The following is a 12687-nucleotide window of genomic DNA, read 5'->3' on the forward strand; positions in this document are numbered from 1 at the left end:
GAGGGGAAACTGGGAAAGGAGAAATTTACATGTAAATAAAGAAAATATCTAAAATAAAAAAGAAAAAAAAGAAATAGGCGTTCGGCTTGATTGACAGAGAGGAGAACGTGAACGTAAAACAAGAATCCTGCAAACAGATTAGAGTCTGAGTCCCACCCTCAGAACTGTGCAGCCATAGGAATGGTTTTAAGCAAGGAAAAGTTAATATATATTAACAAATATACATTTTGGAGATATAAGCTTTGGTGTGGAGCAAAGATCAAGAGAATGTGGGTGAGGACAGAGAGCGGTACCTGAGATCACTGGTACCGTCTAACTGAAGCCGGATGATAGTTCATTTATGAGAGGCACCAGTGACAGACAGAAGTGAGTGAGTTCAGGAAACCATTCAGAGGTACAATTTCTAAGGGTTGATGATTGGTTGGATGAAAGCACAGAGTAAATGGAGGATTGATCCTACTCATGTAGTTAATAGTATGTGGGACAGTATTTCATGAATACATTATAGGCAATACTGGCTCATAAAAAAAATAAAAAAAAAGAAGTATTGAATCTGGAATCACCATACATGGTGGGAAACTAGACATCTATACCATGTCACCTCTGCATGCCTTTCAGCCAGCAGTCTCAGTGGTAACCCCGAATGCCAGCAGAGCTACCTCTGGAGGATGGACCTAACTATAACTCAATCAAAACTGACCTGACAGCTTGATGAGTCAGTGTTAATGGAATCAACAGTTTGGTCAGATCCAAAGTCTACCTTCCTGTAGTCCTTAATGAATTTGAAGCCATGTTTACCTCTTGAAAAGGAGCTTCTCCTTAAGGCTGAGATAGGAGACATCACTATTCTTGCTTGTCATGTGGGTCAGGGCCTCACAGGGAACACCCGGAAGCTTCAAACAGTAAAAAGCTTCGTCATCTCGAGCATCCAGATATTGACACAGCTCCGCACTTGTCTTTAAGGTAAAGCCACATTCGGTGAGGAGAGGGAAGGTGCCATTAAGAAACTGGCCAGTGAAGATAATTTTGCCATAGCCTTGATTCCTTGCTCTCCAGAGAGCTGACGCCCCTTCACTGGGGTGCATGAGCAGGACAGACAGGGAGACCGGGCCCTCCCAGAACAGAGTGAAGCTGATGAGGTAGGTGCCATTGTTGAAGTCTGTCACCTTGCCAGAAGCACCTGCCTTCAGGGCTGGGGAGGATATCCTGGCTCTTAGGAAGTCCCCACCATACTTCTTCCTGTGACCAAGATAGTCCCTGGCCACCAGCAAGATGTCCAGCTGGTCTCCTACGCAGTATGTGTTCTGTGGGTTGTGGATGGTGGCTGTGCTCTGTTTGGCGCTGGTGGTGCTGCTCTGGTTGGGGAAAGGTCTGGGTGGGATCAGCTGGTTGAGCTTTTCCAGGATTGCAGTGACTGCCAGCTCTGCCTCTGCTGAGGCTGATGTGTTCTGAAACTCATCCGAGGGCAAGAACTCCTTGAAGATGTGCCATCGTCTCAGAATGATGGGGTTGTTTAAGTGAAACATAAACTGAAGTATTGAAAAGGACACGTTTACTAACAGCAGTTAAGAGAGCTTGCTTTCAATATAAACTAGTGTGACCCATTTTATGCCTCAGTGGAATGAAATTACGTTAGACACCAGTTCTCGTTAGTTTTCTGTTAAGGAATGAGAGGAATTGATTTCCACATAGTGTGTCTGCTACTGCTAGTAGATACTTTCTTTTGGAATCATTGCCTTAAAATTGTGTGTGTGTCTGTGTGTGTGTGTGTTTGTGTGTGTGTGTGTGTGTGCATATGTGTGTATGTGTTTGTGTTTGTGTGTCTGTGTGTATGTGTTTGTGTGCATGTGTCTGTGTATGTATGTGCATACATTATTTTATTATTGAATCTAAGTTTGTTCACCTTTGTATCCTTTCATCTATCTTTTTTCTTAATGAAAAATCATGTAAACATGTTATACAAAATCTGGAAAACAAAGCAAATATTTAAAATTATGATCTCACCTAAATTCTATTTTATACTACTATATATTTTATGTTCCACATATTGCATTTCATTTGTACTTTTACTACATTGTAATTATAGCAAATAGAGTTTTAACATTTTTTTGCAACTATACTATAGACTATAACTACTTAAAGCTTGCTAAATAATTTTTGTGATCTTTGTTTTTATTGAGTTTGGCATATCCCATCAGACAAACACCATGGACCATGAGTCCTACGATATTAGACAACCAGTTGTATCTACTAGTAATCATTTTATATAACACTTGAATATTTCTCAATTTTTCATGTATAGAATTACCTGTTTATGGTAGAATCCTGGGGATGAAATTACATACATTACTGGAGCAAGTGCCAACCAGTCAAACAAGATGATATTTTGACTGCCAAGTATGTGTGCTCATTCTTCCTTCCTTTCTTCTTTTATTTCTTTTATTTATTTCTTTCTTCCTTCCTTCCTTCCTTCCTTTCTGTGACAGGGTCTCTCTATATAGCCCTGGATATCCTGGAACTCCTTGTGTAGACCAGGTTGGCCTTAAACTCACAGAGATCTGCTTGTCACTGCCTCCCAAGTACTGCAATTAAAGGCATGAGGCCTCATGTCCAGCTCCCAAATATGTTCAAAGGTAAGATTTTAAATTGTCACCAACAACATTTAAGACTAACCTTCAGGCTACCCCTATCTCACTATGCATTGTAGTAAACAAATCAGAAGAGTTATAATTAATGACCTTTCTCTCGAATACCAAAAGAGATATTTAATTGAATGAACTATTTACTTACCATTCAATAAATGCCATTTTAAGTATCTAAATGATGAATTAGGAAGAAATGTACCTCCCAGTTTCAGATCCTTTCCAGTCTCTCGAGCCTCCCCTGCCTACAGAGGCCTACATTTACCCAGCAAGTTAAAATGGTGCAGAGGGGTCAGGTTCAGAAATTGACTTGTGTTTGTCCTCCTGGTTATTTGAGTTTGGCTTTTCAGTAGTCTCGGCAGTAATTGATGTCTCTCTAATGATTAGCTGTGTTGAGGGTTTATATACCTATTGGTCATTCATATTTCTTCCTTTGAAAATTATCTATTCCAGCCCTCTATGCATTTTCTAGTAGTGTGGTTAACTTTCCTGCCACTGAGTTTTGAGTGGACCCCTTTATACAATGTACAGCTTGCAAATGTCTTCCCATGTGGTACACTGCTTCTTTACTCTGTAAATTGTTTTCTTGGCTACATGGATTTAGGATGCAGTCCCATTTGTCTTAGCTTTTCATATCCCTTTGGAGTTCTATACAAAAATCTTTTCCAATAACAATGTCAATAAACTACCCTTGTTTGCTTCCTAGCGTTCTATAATTTCAAACCTTGCCTCTTTGCTTCCTCTTGCATGACTTTTATGCATATTGAAAGAGGCCGCTTATATTCTTATGCTTAGAGTTTCAGTTTTCCTAATACAATTTCTTAGACTGTCCTTCTTCCACTGTATATTCTTGGCATTTTTGTAGTAGAACAACTGGCAATAAATGCATGGATTTGTTTCTGGGCTCTCTATTCTGTTTTGATGACTATATTTTATGGTAGATTTGGAGAGCAGATGTGTAAATGCTTCCAGCTTTGTCATTTTGGAAGGTTCAGGGATTTTTTTGATACTTTACAAATTTTATAGATTTTTATATTTCTATTAAAAATAGCTTTGGAGTTCTGATTGATACTACATTGACTCTGTCCATGGTTTGGGGTCATATGGAAGCTTTAATGTTTATGGCTTTCCATGAACACACTCTAGTTTTCTATTCAGTGTACCTTTTTTGGTTTCTTCCATTAATGTTTTACAATGTTCAGTGTACTGGTCTCTCATCTATGTAGTTTAATATGTCCTTAAACATTATTGTTGTTTAATCATTGTTTCTAATGCATACATGAGTTTGTTGTCTTAAGGTTTTTACTGAGTAGTTTGTGGCTCATATACAGCCATGCTCCTGCTCGTTATATGTTGATTTGTATATATTATATTTATGTGTATACTGTTTGTTTCCAAAGATTGTAAGATGTATCTTTTTTCATGCTCACCAATATTCAATATGACCAATGACTCTTTATTCCTCCTGTCTGTTATTCTCTCACTCTCTCTTCTACTAGGTAATCATTTTTTAAGAACTTAGTCTATAGTCTTCATCACTAAAAGTTCTGATATTCTCCAGGTAGGCCATTAGTATCCATGGCTGCAGAGCCTTCAGTGCCCACATCCCTTTGTGTCTAAGCCCTTTCAGACGTACAGCAACACTCCTGCTGTAAATCGATTTCTATTCCCTAACCTAACTTAAAAGCAACTGTACATTTTCTTTGCTGTTTTATAATTCCTTCTATTGTATCATTTCCATAAGACTTTAAATCTGTTCAAGTATCTCTATTACATTTGTTTATTTGGGAGGGAACATGTGCCACAGCATATGCTTGGAGGTCAAAGAACAACTTTAGAAAATCAGTTCGCCCCTTCTACCATCTGGGTCTTGGGAGAAAACTCACATCATCAGGTTTGAACCTTTACTGACTGAGCTGTCCCACTGACCCTTGAGTGTCTCTAATACTAAAGGAGGCAAACCATTTGAACATTCTTCTCCTTTAACTGTGATCCAATTCTTTTGCCCTTCCCACACTCTCACAAGTCAAGCGTCTTGAGAGTTCTCTCCCATCCCTGTTGACAGTCTCTCTGCCACCACTCAAGCATTATTAGACTTAGTGTTCACTTTTTTACCTCATTATTAATGATGCTTTCTTCTTGCTCTACAGCGCACTCATGGCAATGTCTTAGATTCCCACAAACTCAACAGTCTAACGCTTAATAAATCTATTATTTTTAAAACCGAACACTTTTCAACAGCAGATTTGCAGATTCGATCATGTATCTAAGAAAGACCTCCACTTAGATGATTTTAAAAGACTCTAAAGGTAAACACTCACATCTAAATGTATCATTTATCCCCCAATATTATTCCTCCTACTGTACTTCAATAAGTGACAGCACCATCCATGAAGTGGTACAAACCTCACACACAGCACCTGGCTAGCTCCAAGTCTTTATCTCCACAGTCAATCAGACTTGCCTTCAATTTGTTAATTACTAAATGAGTCAACCTCTTTGAAGCTATGCCCCATTTAAAGATAATGGATGTCTATCCCTTCAATGTCATTCTTTCTTTTTGTTATTCAACTAAATTGCAATGAAAAAACACAATGCACCAGCTAAAGTCACTAAGTCACTCTGATTCCTGATTCTTCTGTGTGTGTCTGTGTGTGTGTGTGCAAATGTTCTGTACACAGTCATGTATGCATACATATGTATGTGCAAATAAATGTGAAGGCCAGAAGTTAATATCAATTGTCTTCTTCAATTGTTCTTCACCTTGTTCTTTGAAACAGGCTCTCTCTCTGAATCTGAAAAAACACAGATTAAGCTAGACTATCTGGCCAGCAAGCCCCAGGCATCCTTCTGCCCTCTCCAGCTCTTGGATTACAAATAGATGCTGCCACACCCTTCTTTGCCTTTTCTTTTCTTTCTTTCTATTTTTAACGAATGTTGAGGAACCAAACTCAGGTCTTTATGTTTACATTGCAAACACTTTACCAACTGAATCATCTCCCCAGGCCTCTGGCCTTTTGGGGAAGCCTTAAGCTAAACCTACCAATACATGTTTCTTTCTGGACTCGATCTATGAATGAGCATACTTAGAAATGTGTCCAGCATTACCTGCCACTTTCCTATAGGAATATGTTTATGGCTCCCATATAAAATTCTCATGCTTACTTTATTTAGAGAGAACATTGCTTTGCAAATAGTTTGGTACTTTCCTTATCTGCTGCAAATAACTCTTCATTTACTTTCTTTCTTTACGGTTTTGTACTCACAAACATTCAAATCCACTGCCTTTGATTACAAAATTGGTGGCCCAGCTAGGATCATTTGCTTGAAGGCCCCTGGGCTTTTGCTACTCAGTTCCTGTTAGGAGAGGCCAGTGAACAATGGCACTTTATCCTAGGCAATCTTTCCTCCTTGCTGGAAGGAGATCCTGAGCCTATAAGGAAGGAAAAGCCCCGTCAGGAAGACTAACTCACCATCTTGGCACCTGCCACCCTTCCAGAAAATTCTTTAACCACTCTGACCCCTTCGTTCAGAAGTTCCCTTGAATCAGAATGTAGTGTTGGAGCCATTAATGTACTCGTGGAGAAGGATTGGATGGGTTGAAGTATGTGTGAGGGTTATTAGCAGATTTAGCAGATTGTATCCGACAACATTTAGGGGTCTGGAGGAACTGGGAGAAAACTGTCCTGCGGGTCTGCTCAGAGACACCACAAGAAGCCTCAGAGAAGATCTGGGAAATCAAAAGGAATCTGTCTTGGTTGCTGATGGTTTCAGTCTAGGGACACTGAACGACATTTCTACCTTGAAGACCTAAACCAAAGTCAAGGATATTATAGTGGGTTTGTTCTGTTTGGTTTTCAAGTCTAAAGACATGAGAGGCATAATCCTACAGTTTACACAGACCAAAATCCTTTGACAATGGATCAAATTCAAACTTCATACCCAAGTAAAGAAGTGTAAAAGAATGTAAATTCAAACAAACTCATTTCAACCTTAATTCAGGAGGACTCCCTCTTGAGAAGCTGGTGCCCACACTTGGGCATCCCTCTCTTCCTAGTAGTTCCTGAAACTCCATTCTGCCTCATAAGGACTCATTCCAAAATTCTTTTCTGCTGCTTTTTCTGAATAGAAATCTCTAAAAAAGAATTCAGCCTGTAAGAAGCAACAGGATGAGGCTCCTGCTCCTGCCCCCCCACACCTCCCAACCCCTCACCCTGCTTCTGTTCCCCCAGCATCTTTACAAGTGGACCACACAAGCACTGACCCTAACGCATGATTATAAGGTTCTTTGATTCCTTCTTAGCCACTCCACCCTGCCCTGCCTTGCTCTGTTGGATTTGCATCTTATCTTGCCTACTTTTCTTTGGTTTTCTGAAGCTAGGATTTCTGTGAGTTCTTCCCTGAGATCCTGTAGGGAGCAGAGGAAGTGTGTGTTGTGAGTGAAGTGTGTTTTTTGACATAGGGTCAGCCTGGCCTGTAGAGGGCTCTCAAACTAATTGGCCTGTGCTAATTAGTAAAGCCATTGCTTACATAGGCCAGGCTCATGAGGCATGGTGAAGATTTCCTGGCGAGTCCAAGTATGAGTGTTCATGAATGACTAGTGTATGCAAAGACTAGCAACTACAGCTTCCTCCTCCTGGATGTTTGAAGTTTGAGAACTGTCCTACAGAGACCTACCAAGCCTAGCCTACCCCACTCCATGCTGTACCTAATAAACATGCTGAGGTTCCAGGTTGCAATAGTAGGAATTGCTGTAGAAGCAGTGGTAATGGAAACAGAGAACCCAACCCAACCCCCGATTCATTGCATGGTGTGTATATTTCTGTCCTTTCTTCATTTCCCATTGCCCCAGACAGGACCTTGGGGTATGGCAAGACCCATTCCTAATATCATAAGCAACTCTGTAGCATGCATGATAGCTTCTCAAGACTTTGCCAAGGTGACCAGCTCTAGGGTGATACCCAGGTAAGTGACTCTCATTGGGCAGCTCATTCTAGAATTCAAAACACATTGGGAATGGCTGCTTTGTGTGTAGCGTTCTTCACCCTTTCTCTTGACCTTGAGAGCTTCCTCTGGGTACTCCTTGCTGGTTCTGTCCTGTCTTCTTCCTGGAGACCAGGTTATCTCTCCACTTTTGGTTACATTGTGGCCCCAAGTGAAGGGTCAATGCTCCTTTGTCAAGGTAGTTTCTAAGTGTTTGTTTTAGATGGACTCAAATCCTTAACAAATAGGTCATCAAAATCTGTTCTCAAGGGGGAAAAAAAGGAGTTTTCTCCAGCCCAGTATAGTGTCTTACTAGCCCTTAGCTTTTTAAGATACAATGCTCGTGCTTTCTGCTTCAGCTTCCTGTGAACCATAGAACTTAAAAAGATATATTAAAAAGTTATGGGCATAAAACACATTTTTGTTTAAAAATGCATCTAGATGAAATAAGAGTTTGAGTAATAGTCTAGTTGTATCCTTAAGTAAGGGCTTACTTCAAAAGGAAACAGAAGAAATTAAGAACAAAACCAGAAATTTCAAGCATACTTCAGAAGGTCCAAAAAGCTAGCAAAAAGAAAAAGAAAGCTAAAATGTAAAGTATAATTATGTGTATGAGATTGAGTTGCTGTCAATAAATGTTATTTAAATCTTGCCAAGTTGGGTTTTACCCATACTTCTTATTACATTTCATCAGTCAGTCCACCCAGAACTGAGAAAAAGATACAAAAGCACACAGTGAGATGCACCACCCTCCATCCCTCCACTCCCCATTCCCATCCCCTCTTCCCCCCCACACAGAGAGAGGGGGGGGGGGTAATCAACTTTTTATTTTGTCTTTTGGTGTTTTCAACATGGAGATTAAAATAATAACAGTCCAAAGGCCTGCGGCAAATGATTACAGGCAAGAAAAGAATCCCAGTTGACAAACTTAGCCCTGGGGAAGAGCTAAGCCCAGTAGGAACTTGTCTGTACAAAGAAAGCCCACAGAAGCAGGGAAGGATTCTGAAAGGGACTGACATTTGCCACAGCTATGGGGAAACCAGAGGTCTAGAAAGTAACTGTCCTCAACCACTGTGAAGGGTAGGAACGCCATGACCCCTCAGTAGGGTGAGGGTAGGGGTGCCTTGACCCCTCTGAAGGTGCAATGAAGGAAACGAGTGTGAGGGAGGATGTTTCACCCTCCAAACACAAGCTCCCATCAAAGCCCAAAGTTTCCCAAGCTCTCTTAGAAAAGGTCACTTAAACAACTAGAGACCACCACAGAGGTCCCTCCAGTAACTGTTGATATGGCAGATGAAAATGCTAATTTTTCTTCTCACTAATGGAGCGTACAAAATGAATCTTTAGGATGATAAATATAGCTGTCTATACTTCAAAGCCAAAGGGAGTTATTATTGTCAGTCCCTGGACTTTAGAATTGCTTTGTGTGGGATGGAAATCCCAAATGAACTCTAAAGCTAAGATGCTGATGGTGAGGTGGTATCAGCTACAGGAATGATCTGTGGCTTCCAAAACAGTTCCAATAACACTTCCCCCAAATTCATTGTAAGCTCATCTTGCACATAAACCGAAGGAACAGATGACCCAGCAAGGATGTAGACTGGCCAAAAATGCCTGGTAGACTCATGTCAACACAAGTTGTTTGGACCTTGTGATTCATGACACCCCAAAACACAGGTATTTGCTGTTCTAGTCACTTGCATTTTAGGGAATTAAAATGAGCACAAAATCCATAATCTAAAAGCTCATAAGGACTTGTCTGTTCTGTCACTCCAATAAGGCATCAGGAAGAACCAAGTCAATGCCTTTCCTTAACCTAGGACACTATGGGACAGAAGAGAGACAATTAGAATTTACACTAACAATCACCACAGAATATATAAATACTGCCTGATGTTTTCTGATGCTGTCTCCGGATGGATGGGGAAACTTGACAAGGCCATATTCTTATCTTCCTGGATTTGGGTTTGTTTTGTTTTTGTTTTTAGTTTGCTTGTTTTTTATCTTCACTTTTTGTTTTGGGTGGGGTTGTTTTGTTTTAACACAAGGGGTCTCATTCTTAAATTCAAAAACCAACAGCCACTTGGTATTCTGACAGTCTCTTGAGGTAGATCTGAGTCATAATGAAAGTAGAAATGCTATGTATCTAGACCTGACCCTAACCGTGACTAGTGTACACTACACAGTGCGTCATCCGGGAAGGGGGAGATGTGCTGATAACAGGACTATCCACTAAGCCTCCTTCCGGCCTGACTCTCCTGTTTCTCTGGATCCCCTCCCCCACTCCCCAACCCCTGCGGCTCTGTTCTGCTTGGAGCAAACAGAAAAGAGACACTTGAGTGTATCCTGGCTGAGGGAGAAGATTGGCAAGCAAACAGGGAAAAGTTCACTTTGCTAAAAGGTGTTCCTGAGCAACTACTAAATTTTCCCATGGTTCAATTCATTATGAAAAAAGAAACCCTGTCCAAGCAGCTCAGGTTTAAAGAAGATCACACAGCTAACCTAACTGAGCTTATTGCTGACGATGGGGCTGACTTGACTGCCCTTCAAAGAGCAGCATTAGATGGAAGCTTGCTGTCTAGAGATCTGGTCTTCATAGTCGTGCCACCAGCTCAGGCTGCTTGTAAGATTCTTACATTCTGAGGTAAAGATTGAGCTCACAATAGGGCGCAAAAACAATCAAGAGCAGGTTACATTTTCTCAAAATAGTCTCCTACAGAGGCAAGTCTCCACCCTATAAGCTAAGAGGTTGAGTGTATGTTAAAGTCTGAAGGGAGGAGGGTCCCTTCTGCCTCAGATTAACACAATTTGATAGTACCCTATTTGATCTTACTAATTACTTAATCCCAGAGTCAAGATGGAACAGAGACGAAAGGATTCAAGTGACCCCATAAATGTCTACTTCTGCAGACTGGGGTCATGGCTCACACAGAAGCCTTTAAGAATTCATCTGGGTACAGCAGAGAAGATTTCCTCTGCCCACATCTTTGCTCTGCACCCCAGACCCCTGCCATACCGCTCTCTCCTCTCTCTCTCTCTCTCTCTCTCTCTCTCTCTCTCTCTCTCTCTCTCTCTCTCTTTATCTCTGTGTATGTCTCTGTGTGTGTGCACATGCGTGCAAAGTGTGACTGTGTGCATGTACATGTGTGAGTATGTATATGCACATGCACACACATGCACATGTGACACATGTGGCCATCACATACAGCATGTGTACATAGAGCATGTGTAAAAGAACAACCTGTCAGTTCTCCCTATGCCTTGTTTTGAGACAGGGTCTCTTATTGTTCACTGATCTATACGCTAGATTAGCTGGGCTGTGGGCGGCTAGGTTTCTCCTGTCTCTGCCTGCATCATCTCCCTGTAGGAATGCTGGGATTACAGACATGCAGTGCTACAATGCCAGCTTTATGTGGGTCCTGAAGATTGGAACTCAGGTTCTCATGCTTACAGAGCAAGCACTTTACCCACTGAGCCATCGTCCCCCCAGCCCCTGTATATATCGTCTTAATCCCCTATCTGCTTGTGCTCTTTCATGTCTTACTAGAAACATAACATATTCAGTGCAGTTGTGCTCTAACTAATAAGATTAACTGCTACTGCAAAGAAGATAAAGCAACAAACAACTCTTTTTGTTGTGTTCATTTCATTGGCAGTCTGTCTCTTATCCCATGTACGATGGCTATTTTTGGTTGTCAACTGCATCTGGAATTAACTAAAACCCAATGGCTAGGTACACCTGTGAGGGGTCTTTTTTCCTAATTAAATCATTTGAAGTGAGAAGACCCATTTCTCATCTGGACCTTTGAGGTAGGAAGATACACTTTTAATCTGAGTCTTTTGATCTGAGCTATACTTTCTGGTGGCAGCTTACATAAAAGAAATGGAAGAAGGATGCTTGTTCTCTCCCTGCTTGCTCTTGCTCTGGATAGCAAATCTGTTCTTACACTGGCATTAGAGCCTATTTCTTTATGATTCTAGCATATACTGAAGACCAGCTGAGGCATCCAGCCCCATAGACTGAACAACTACTGGATTCTTGAAACTTCCGTTGGTAGATAGCCATTGTTGGACTGGCTGGAAGCCTGGAAGCTGTTATAGTAAATCCTCTTAATAGATAGATGATAGATACATAGGTAGATAGATAGATAGGTAGGTAGATAGATAGACAGACAGACAGATAGATGATAAGTTGATTCGATAAGTTCTATTTCTCTAGAGAACCCTAATACACCAGGGTACTGTTTGTTTGTTTATTTGTTTGTTTTGAAATAGGTTTGTCATGCCCCAATTTAGCATCAAATTCACTATGTAGCCCAGGCTGGTCTCAGATTTATTAAGTAGCCAAGACCTAGTTTCGAGTGCAGGATCTTCTTGCCTCAGCCTCCGGAGTGCTGGAATTATGGGTGTTTTCCACATCACCCAGTTACTAGGAGGCAACACTAGGGGCAAACTCCTCTGCTTACAGAGGAGAGAGCTTCCATCTGTTCTAAAGGACTCCAGGCACCTGCAGAGTGGTTTGTTTCCTTAAAGAAGCTTCTGAGAAGTCCGCCAGGCTCACCAAGTCATTCTGACTCTTTCCTAAAGGTAGTATGGAGTAGAAATAGCCTATTACAGTGTTTAAACTGCACAGGCCCAGAGGTGGTCATGTCCACCATCTTCCCTTTTTTTGGACACCTGACCTAGGACCTACATTGAACATGCTCAGAAATGTTCATCTTAAACTGGGGAAATCCAAGACTATGCCTGTGTCTGCACGGACTTTTCTGTCTAAAGAAGAATAGGCTTCTCAAGTAAACTCCTCACGTGCCCAAGAGAGAACAGTGCCTTGCAAGCAATGCCAGCATCTCCTTACATGCAACAGGTGTTTCTTTCTCTACTCTTTTATGGCTGGGTTGTACTTTTTGGTCTCTGTAATTGCCAAGATGTGAGCCTGTGGCGTTTGGTTACAAATCCTGCCTTAAATTAGTTGACTTTTCTCCCTCCTGGTGCCTTCTCTCAGGCCATTGTTATTTCTTACCTGAGTCAGATCTCTCTCTCTCTCTCTCTCTCTCTCTCTCTC

General features: G+C 41.2%; 2 protein-coding genes across 3 annotated transcripts in view; one reads left to right on the forward strand and one right to left on the reverse strand.

Annotated features, from left to right (window-relative positions):
* Positions 1-12687, forward strand: part of LOC116073539 (NXPE family member 4) — a 247548-nt gene that overhangs the window by 183667 nt on the left and 51194 nt on the right. The window lies entirely within an intron of this gene.
* Positions 1-12687, reverse strand: part of LOC116073537 (NXPE family member 2) — a 40764-nt gene that overhangs the window by 13063 nt on the left and 15014 nt on the right. Inside the window, exon 3 of the mRNA XM_031345550.1 lies at positions 799-1529. Coding sequence (XP_031201410.1) covers positions 799-1529 — 731 coding nt within the window. The remainder of the gene's footprint in view (positions 1-798; positions 1530-12687) is intronic.

Source organism: Mastomys coucha, unplaced genomic scaffold, assembly GCF_008632895.1.
Source record: "Mastomys coucha isolate ucsf_1 unplaced genomic scaffold, UCSF_Mcou_1 pScaffold23, whole genome shotgun sequence".
Lineage (NCBI taxonomy): Eukaryota > Metazoa > Chordata > Mammalia > Rodentia > Muridae > Mastomys > Mastomys coucha.